The 10659-nt window shown below is 36.7% G+C and overlaps 1 protein-coding gene across 1 annotated transcript in view; it reads left to right on the top strand.

Annotated features, from left to right (window-relative positions):
- LOC118738295 (pneumococcal serine-rich repeat protein-like) overlaps positions 1–10659 on the top strand; it is a gene marked incomplete at its 5' end in the record, with an annotated part of 86697 nt that overhangs the window by 15459 nt on the left and 60579 nt on the right. The window contains 5 exon segments of the mRNA XM_036469218.1: positions 4620–4753; positions 8577–9130; positions 9263–10167; positions 10230–10440; positions 10442–10653. Of these exon segments, the coding sequence (XP_036325111.1) occupies positions 4620–4753; positions 8577–9130; positions 9263–10167; positions 10230–10440; positions 10442–10653 (2016 nt within the window).

Genomic DNA, 10659 nt, shown 5'->3' with positions numbered 1-10659 from the left:
AGTCGGGGTCAAAAAAGGCGAGTAAATAAAAATATATGCATATGAGAGGGCTGCATGAATTCATTCAAACTTCTAGCCAAACCGAGTACAGTAGATTTGAATATTTTTTTCACATACAAAATACTCAGCGTTTAGAATTTTGTAAGTTATGAATATACATTTGGTTATAAATTTCCTACCTTCAAATGGAAGAATGTGAAGGAATAAATGGAAAACATTCAAATCATTCAAACTCATTGGTTTTAAATATCCTACCTGCAAATGGAATAATGTGAAGGAATGAATGGAAAACATTCAAATCATTCAAACTCACTTCGGTAAAAGATTTTTCTACAAACGAGTTTTTTCGTATGTAATAGGAGCGCAGCCATATATGTAATACTTCTATATTGGCAGTAAGCTAGCTTCTCAATGTGTAAGCATTCCGAAATCAAAGCGAGACAGTCTAGTACCGTTTTTGTTAATGTATTGTGTACTTGAGTGCCGTTTTTGTATATGTGTTGTGTACATGTTTATTTATAAACGTATGTGTTCCTTCTCTTTCGTACGTGTTTATTGATATATCTGTACTGTAGTGTTTTCGGACGGTACTAGCTCTTACTGCCAATATAGGAGTATTACATATATGAGCGCAGCAATACATACAGTATTGGCCAATACAATAGCACCCCCATTTCCAAGTCATATTGTTTGCCACTCATGTTTATTTATTTATTTTCAATTAAAATACAGTTCATTCTCTCACAAAACTCACATAAACTCAAGTTTAAAACTTTTTAAAAGACCGCAAAAAAGTGCAGCAAATTTTTACCCAAATTTCAAACTTTTTTCTCAGAAGCGGTAGAATTTTTTTGAATACACAGTTTTATAGCCCATTCAATTTTAGTCTAATAATATGCTAAAAATTACCGTGGATTTTTTAGAATTTTTTTCGCCGAGGATGTTGCGGGTTTCTGCCATATAAAAATAAATTGTGTTTAGTCGTTATATGGAAGCAAATGAGACACAAAAAATTCTAAAAAATCAACGGTAATCTTTAGCGACTTGAAACTTGCACATTATTGGACTAAAATTGAATGCGCTATAACACTGTGTACTCAAAAAAATTCTAGAGCTTCTGAGAAAAAAGTTTGAAATTTAAGGGAAAGTTTGTTGCGCTTTTTTGCGGTCTTTTAAAAAGTTGAAAACATGGGTTTATATGGGTTTTGTTAGAGAATGAACTGTATTTTAATTGAAAATTCTTAAAAAGAAATAACTAAACATAAGTGGCAAACAATATCGCTTTGAAAGGGGGGTGCTATAGAAATGTCCAATACTGTACATACATACATACATTTGTATGTATGTATTTGTATGTTTGTACATATGTGCATAGGAAAAATATTTTTGGATATTCATACAAAAAATTGGATTTATTTCAATTCAATTTATTTTCACTTTGAATAATGTAATGTCGACACAAATATCAGAACAGCTATTCATTCAAACTCAAAAAAAAAAATTAAAGCCAAAATCATTCATTCGTTTTGTATATTTATGAATAATTCATAAGCCGTTTTGAATGCATTCATGCAGCCCTCTAATATGTATGTTTATACAAACTTACGTAGCTATTTTATATAAATATATGTAATTATATTAGGGAGACTCTTATATTTCAAGAATATTTTTTTTATACAAACATGTGTAACATATGCCCCTTAACTGGTGAAAATAATCTGAAACAAGTTTTTTTTTTTTTTTAGTTTAATAAAGGCACAGGGAATTAGCTACCCAACAATTCAACCTTTAAATTTCAAACTTTAAGATCGATATGAAGTGTCTCTTTTTTTACGAATACGATAGTTCATTTAATAATTTGGTCGTGTAGCTTTAATTTTTTTAGTAAAGTTAAGTCTGGTCTTTAAATGTTCCTATCTTTTCCGTGTTTATTGTCTCATGTGTGTATGTGAATCCAGTAAAACTTTTTATAATTAAATTTTTTTTGCTTTGAAGGTCGAGGGATGCTACTTATTGGAACTTAATTCCGAAGAGATAATTTTGTTATAAATTGGAACCAAAAAAGTACCGCATTGCAAACTACAAAAGAATTTTAAAAAGTGTCTTATAAGATACTCCTTAATTTACATACTACATACTACATTAGGTTGCTGTTTTTTGCGACTATTTTTTCACTCCCACCTCGAAATTTTGTGGGCAACATTAAAAAAAATCCCTGAAAATTTTAACCCTTAATATTAATGTTAAGTGCTCGACCAAGGCGTGCAAAGATTTCCCATTTAACAGGTGTGTAAACTTTAACTCTTTTTCTTCAAAATGCTACAGTTCAAAGGCATTTTATGGTATAACAACTATTTTTTCTTTCACCCCCATCTCGAAATTTTGTGGGAAATACAACAAAAAAATTACCTGACTTATCACTTAATACTAAGGGCTAAAATTTTCAAGTAATTTTTTTTTTTTAGCTATTTCTCACAAAATTTCGAGGTGGCAGTGAAAAAAAATAAAATAGTCGTGAAAAAAGCACCCTAATATACATATGTACTTACAGTACAATATCTACATATGTACGTGTAAACCTTTTTGCATTTAAGCGCATGCTTCTCTGTAATTAATTAGATGTACATATGTACAAAATAGTTAAGGCTGCAATTTGTCTGCAGGAATGTGTCACCTACCGTCAACCACCTACAACATAATACATACAAACATAATATCTGACAAAAGCAGCCCCAACATTTGCTTTGTTGACACCAACCAGCAGTTGCAATGATGGCTGAGTTCTTAGCAACAATCAGAAGCAGCAGCTTAGGCGTTAGAAGACGGTTTCTGCATATTAATATTCTAATCGTCTTACGTGGCACACTATTGATGTTGTTGTTTATGACAGCTACCAAAATGGTTAATTTCGAGTGAGTGCGATATTGGTGTTCATTGTTGGCGTTGTCGGATGCACAAATCGACCAAACCTAAATCGGCCTACACCGATTTGTTGTTAATCAAGAAGGCAGCAGCAGAGAACACATAAATAGATGAATATATGTAACGCATATACATATATGTATGTACATATATGCATGTATGTGTATTAGGGTGGTCCAAAAATACACAGAAAAAATCAACTTTCTCGAACTTTCCCAATGCCACCACCCAGAACTGAAGAATGTCGAATAAAGCAGACCTGTATTTTCTTATTTTGAAATCGGTTTTCGGCCGCTGTGGCTTTGAATTTTTCTATATACATACATATTTAATTTTTTCGTAGAATTCCTATAAAATCCTTAAAAGTAAATAATTTTTTGATGGAATAAGTATAAAAAAAGATAAATTATGATGCATATATAACTCTTAAATTTTTCTAACTATTTCTCATATAACGTGCGTTAGGTGCTTTTTTTAATAAAGGAATAATGTTAATGGTTATGAAAAATTAGTTAGTAAAACTTTAAAGTTAAATATCGTCGCTTAAAGTACAAAACCGCGTATCATCGTTCTGCAAAACCTGACATTTTTTGCCAAAAATTAGATTTGCTCACACAAGTTCTTGGCTCAATCCTTATCCATTCGTCCTGAAATATATTAGCCAGAAATGTGATTGCTTTATAAAAAGGAGAACTGTTTTGAAATATAATTGTTTTTACTATCTAGAAAATAATTTATGCAAACTCACATACGCGGTTTTGTACTTTAAACGATGATATCCATTATAACTTTATTATTTGAAGATTTCGGAAGATAAATATATATTCTTATATATTTTTCATTCAACAATTTTTTCACTTTAACTATCCCCTAAAAACCCAAAAAAATGCAATGGGGAGACCCATACAAAATTTGAAGTAACAAAAAAATGGTAAAATAAGCAATTGGGTATTATATTGGAAGTCTCCTGAAGAGAAACAGAGTTTTGCGACCAAGAACTCTATACCACTTCCACCAAAAATGGTTTTTCCCATATAAAGCATATCGAAAACGGCTTCAGCGACCCCTAATTAAATTTTGATTTCAAAAAACAAATCCAGGCGTATATTTTTCGATATAGAACAATCCTAGGACACGAAAGCATTAAAATTCCGTCAATACGTTTTCACATGCATTTTTTGACCGCCCTAGTATGCACACTTGGAAATCATAAACATATATATATATATATGAAAAAGCGTTTGTGCCGCGTTTTTCGCAGCCTTGCCATGCCACCAAATCCATCTCAGGTCTTTGCAAATGTTTTACTGTCAAACAGTGTTTGCCCACACAAGTGTCTGGCTTCCAACTTTAAAAAATATATAGATTGCTGTACATATGTAGTTACTATATGCATATTTACTACATTCATACAATACTGTCTCGTAACTTGTCATTTGTGCCATCAATTGTTTCGCCCGCGTTCGCAAACTTACTCATTTGTTTGTTAACCGTCGAAACTGACGAACGCAAATTGTTTAACTTATTTTATTTAACTGAAATATAGTCAATAGTTTCGCGTTTATTACGAATGATAACAATATACATACATACTTCCGCCTTCTTCTTAATAAAAACTAGTTATCTATTTACTAACTACATCTTAACGCAATGAAAATGCATCTGATTGTGAAATGGAATTGCTTCTCTTGTTGCAGGGAGATACAAGCAAACACATCCACCAGTGGTGAGTGGATAAAGGATTACACGCGTGGCTCGAGCGGTGCTGTCGATCATTTACCCACAACCGACGTGTTGCGGCGCAGTATACGACGTTCCTGGACGATATCAAGTGAGTAATAAAAAAAGAAAAATAATGCAAAGTGAATTTGTCATAGTGAACCGCATATACTATGTACATTAGACTGCATCACCAAAAAAAGTTGCGGTTTTTCCACCGGGATCATCAAATTTATTATATTTGAAGACATCCACCAAAATATTTCGGAAAAGTATTAGGATTTACGTGAGCTGAACCGATTTTACAATAGCTCCAAAAATTGGGTTTTTAATGAATAAAAATAGTTTCATAAATAACTTTTTGAAAACATCCCCCCAGTTTAACCTTGAAAAATCTGCATACAAATATTTAAAAGTTTGTTTAACGGAATCGTAATAATGAGATTTTTTACCTTTTTTCAAAGATTGGTTTAAAAAAAAAAAAACTTGAATAACTCGTCCGAAACTATGCCGATTGAGACTTATGAGGTATTAGTGGAAAGGTATTTTCCCACTATTTGTATTTCTCATTCATGCCCCTTTTTTTCAAATACAAACACGTCTTAATTCAACTTGTAATGAGGCTCGTTTACCCAACCTTTCTCTTTTATACTTTTAATGAGTTGATTTGCAACTATGCACTATGAGGTGTCTTAACCGGATTAGGTTTTTCAAGCTTAAACTGGTTTGTCATCTGAGGGGATTATTTGAAGGGGTTAGATTCATAAGGGCCTAAGTGACATTTTTTGAAAATATAGGTTATACCCATATTTGTATAGTTAAATAAAGTATTTATTATAAAGTATTTGATACAACGAGTAAACATTCTTTGAATTAGTTAATCAACCCGCATTCATTCAGGTAAGAATCATTTCAAATGAATTTACCCAGAATTTACAATAAGTAATCAACTTCAACTTTAATTATCTTAAAATATTGTCAGACTTACTTCATCCTCTTGATTCTAACCCCTTAATTTCAAAAATTTCTTTAAGAAACAATTTTTATTCATAAAAACTCCATTTTTTCCATCCAGGTATTTTCAAATCGGTCCAGCTCACGTAAATCTTTATAATTTTCCGAAATATTTTGGTAAAAGTCTTAAAATAAAATAGGTTTTATAATTCCAATGGAAACAAGGTACCGATTTTTTTTTTTTTTTTGTTGGGGAGTGATGGAGTCTAATGTACATACACATTTGGAAATATTGATAAGGCAGAGCAATAAGAAAACAATAATATTTAGTAGTAACCAGTACATTGAATTTCTTTATTATTCATAATGCGTGGTCTGATTCCATCTCTGAACATCAAACTTCATACAATTTAATTTTATTTTTCTGCAATTCATAACCTCCGCTCTACTGTACAATGTTTCGCCTCATCTCTTTTTATTTTACCAACTTGACTTGCTAAATTTTACCTCAGCTCGCATTACACATGTTCTGTCAAAGAAGTGCAGGAATCTCCGCAGCTTAACATACGACCCTGAAATTTAAGTATGGTCTGCCCAAACCAAAAGAATGGCGACCCGACCCGGCCATATACGTCAGCTACCGTGGGATCCGCCTTCTAAGCATTAGCTTTAAGGTGTTATCGAGCATATTGTGTGAAAGGCTGAAGCCTACCGTTAACTAATAGGGCCTTAACAGTGTGGCTTTAGGTCTTGTAAATCCACAATACGCCAAATCTTGGAAAGGCGCAACTTTTGAAAGTGCGGAAGGGAGCTGACTATACACTTAGGGAGTTCACAAGGCGTTGTATACTTCGTATTGTTGTATGTCGTAAGTTTTATACGGCTAAAATCATATTTAAGTGTTTCACCAGCTACCATAAAAGTCGATTTATGGAATTTAACAGCTTTAAAAAACTGTTGGTTGTGGTTTCCAGTCCTCTAAACATTAACTTAGCGGTTAAAAGCTTTACGACATAAGACAATACGACACTTACAACACCTTGTGAACCACCTAATTGTGTCTGAATTTTATCTACTATCCGCAAAAATAATACTGTCAAGACGAACACCACGAAATGAAGGTGAAGCTCGGCCAAATACTTAACAAAACTGTAAGCGCCAAAATATTATTATTATTATTTTGCCAAATGTTGCAAAGAAAACATCTGTTGAGGCGGCTCTTGGAGCTTCCGATACACGACGAGTACCGCAGACCAAACCTGAAATCATTCAACACGAATCTCACCGGTGGTATCAGAAGAAAGGATCAGATTGAGAAGGAGCTGACTTCACTTAGCGTTTCCTATTGGCGTCAGTTCGTTCAGAAGAGAAAGCCCTGGCGTGATTTATTGTACTTGGCCAAATTCGTTTAGACGGTTGCAGCGCAAATCAAAAAGAAGGGAAACGGAATGCAAAAAATTCTTTAACTCAGTTAGTCAAGCGGAAATATATGGTTGAAGGTCCCTGACTGCTATAGCGGTGCATTCGAAACTGCAGTATTTTCTTAACAGCCTCAATGCGGGTAACTGCGTGGCAGATGGCTTGGCAAGGAAAGACAACCCTTAAACGTTATAACCCGAAGGGGACACCTCCGTCCTGTGGATCTCTCTTGGATGGTTGGACCTCATGTTAAAAATTAAACGTGCGCAACTGCAAGATCCTGCTGGCCCCGGGTGGATCGGAAGCGGTCAAAAGAGCCCCTTACACCTCACGCAAAGCCTCAGCTCTCGTTGTTGGTGATGCTCTGTCAGATTACTGTGCGATTAGTATTCACACGGTAAGGTTAGGAATTTTACCTGATCCTTCCTGTAGTAGCTGGCAAGAGGGTTATGAGCGGAATCATCTCAGCACTTTCTATTAGACTGCCCAACCTTCGCGAGGCTAAGGTGGAAACATTTTGGCTGGCACTCACAGACTAAAAATGAGGAGCTTTCAGGCATTGACATCAAACGACTTCGTAATTTTTAAATAAGCTCGCAGCGCTTCCGCACAGTTTCCGTGGTATCACAGAGGACATTCTCCTAAATTTCCAAGTACACAACTAACAAAACGTAACCTAATGTAGTGGGCATTTATAGTTTTGCTTTATTTGGTATTTAGTTTGTTTATAGTGCTCAATATTGTTTAATTTTGTTCAAAAAACTTATTCGAATTAAAGTCGCTGCAGACAGGGAAACTCAGCAAATACTATTGAACAATCACCGTATTTCTATGATATTGCTCCGGCCGATTTTTGTCTCTTTATTAAACTCAAACTACAATCTGTAGTAAACATTTTGAATGAATAGAATAAATAAGATATAATACATGTTTTGTGTTTTATTGACCGATTTCAGTATTTTTTTGACAGAATGTATAGGCATAATTAATAAAAATAGGCGCGGGATCAAATATTTAATCCCGATCCCGCCCATCCCAAAATTAAATTCTTTTCAGAATTATACCGCGAATCTCGGAGTCTATCGCTAAGTAAAATTCACATGTCTTTCAAATAAATTAAAAAATAATAATAAATAAAAAAAATAAATAAATTAAAAATAAAATAATGAAAGATCTGGCATCTTCCGATTATTTGGTTTTGCCTTGCTGTTCGTTTTCATCTCAATAAAACATAAAAAATTACATATTTCATTTATCGTTTTAAGGAAGATTTTATGAATTTTCGGTTTTATCGGAGGTGTCGGGAAAAAATTTTAGTCCCGTCCCGCCCGCAAAATTTTTACAGATCTTCCCGATACCGCCCATCCCGGCCAATTTTAAATCAGTAACGTGGGTCTTCCGTCCCGATATATCATTCTCGTATTTTCATTTACATATCTATTCCTAGCGATTCCTTATCAATACGCCTATCCATCCGTCATTTGTCCTCCATTAATTTAATATTCGTTTCCCATTTTTAGTGCGACGATCACGTTTCCAATACATAACTTTTCTTTTCACAGATCCCGAGGACGATTCGAACAATCAAAACCCTCAAAATCCCGGCGCTGATAATCTTTATCCACAACAAAACAACCTTATCGAATCGCAATCTGCCGGCAGCTATCCCTCTCTCGTACGCCCACCGTCACAACAACGCCCACACCCCACTGCTTATCAAAGTGGCAGCGTGATTGGTATAAGCACTGTGGGAGCCGCACATCCCCAACCGGCTTCCGATTATCTGGTGAATACCCAACGACGAGTCCTACGTCAATCAACTCTGCCAAGTTCTCTGCCCAACAACGATCCAAATCTAAGTGGCAGCGGCGCCAATTTGGCCAATTATAATTACGTGAATCTTACTGCACCCACTTCACCGCATCAGATGCAGAAAAGTCCAATTTATCCTAGCGCATATAACAGTGATGACATTATAAACATGAGCACCACTGATTGTGATAATTATTCTCAACAAATACATCAGCAGCAACAGCAAAAACCTATGAATATTCAGCCACAACAGCAGCAGCAGCCGCAGAGTGTGATAAATCCCCAAACGCATCATCGCCTACAGGTATTTGCTATATCAAATCACCAGAGCATGCAAACCTTGTGGGATACCACAAAAATTTGCATTTCCTCACTCAATTGAAATAATTTACATTGACTGTTACTGTTGCACGTAAATTTATTCTTCCGCTTTCAGGTGCGCAGACAATCAACCCTCCCGGCTAATCCCTGCCAACCGCCAATGTATTTATCCACTTCACCGAATCGCCCCTACAGCCGCTCGCCGGAGCGTTCTCCAGGTGAGCAACGTTATCCACCGTTCATGCGTCAAACATCCTTTCCGTGCAACATGGCAGAGCCTCCTACACAACAACAGCAGCAGCCAAAGAATCATCTCAATTTTGGTACCACACCGCCCACCAACCAGTCATATCAACGCAAGTTGCTACCCACCTCACCCAACTACCAAGGATCTGCTATGTACCAGCAACAGCCTACGCAACAGCAGCAACAGGCACCACCGCAACAGCCTGCTCAATCCAACTACGACCCACAAACTGGCCAAACGCAACCAGCTGACGAAATGGACTATACACAAGTTATGCCCAAAGCACGCATGTTGCGACAGGCCACGTTACCTAACCCCGATCAACATGTCAAACTGTTGCCCACCTCTCCACCAAAGCGTCAGACCTCGCCACAATATCGACGATCACCAGAATTTATGCGACAACAGACGTTGCCGAATCCGGAAGCTTTTAGTGGAAATTCGCTCTCGGTACCACCAGGCCAGGCACAAGCGAAATTTATGCCGCTTTCACCACGACACAAGCAGAACTTTCTTTTTCCGAATGTACAGCGACAGTTCTTATCGCAGCAGCATGTGCCGGCGGTCGGAGCTAGCAGTGCCGACGTAATCACAACCGGCATCAGCGCCGGCGAACAGTACTCAAGCAGCCAAAGTGTGAACATACAATCGCGGGAGCATGCCAAAATGATGAAGGTTCGCAGTCACAGCAATGAGGAATACTCGATCACGAAGCCATACCACACCGAAAATAGGCGGCTACTACCAGAGATACCGACGAATCGTGCATCCAGGTAAGTTTCAGTAAGCTTTTGCCAATTTTTTCTGATTTATAATTTTTCTGCGCTGCTTACAGCCGTTCACCCAGTCGTCTTGTGCGTCAAGAATGCATCAAAGATGAACGCAGTAATGCGACCGATGCTAACACGCGCACATTTGGTGAAGCGAAGCAACAATTTAATCAATTTCAAAATGTCACCGAAGAAGCAGACAATCGTCCTGAATATATGGATTACTTTGGCGACAGCACCAGCAGCTTTTTGGAGGCGGATGAAGTGCAGTACGAGAAAAAATTACAATGCCGGCTTCAGCAGCGAACCGCGCATTATCTATAATGATGGATCCGATGACGGCAGTTACAACCAATACCAACGGCCCATGGTGCACAGCGCTGAGACGGTGCTCGTGCACGATCAAAACTACAGCTACTACGGAGCGGATGGTGGCTTGAGTGCTCAAGCTTTGACTACTGGGCTTAGCGCCAGTGGTGGTGCTTTACCGCGGAC

The sequence above is a fragment of the Rhagoletis pomonella genome, unplaced genomic scaffold, assembly GCF_013731165.1.
Source record: "Rhagoletis pomonella isolate Grant_MI unplaced genomic scaffold, Rhpom_1.0 Rhpom_scaffold_00004, whole genome shotgun sequence".
In the NCBI taxonomy this organism is placed as follows: Eukaryota; Metazoa; Arthropoda; class Insecta; order Diptera; family Tephritidae; genus Rhagoletis; species Rhagoletis pomonella.
Note: the sequence above shows the minus strand (reverse complement) of the source record. Positions and strands in the feature narration are given on the sequence as shown.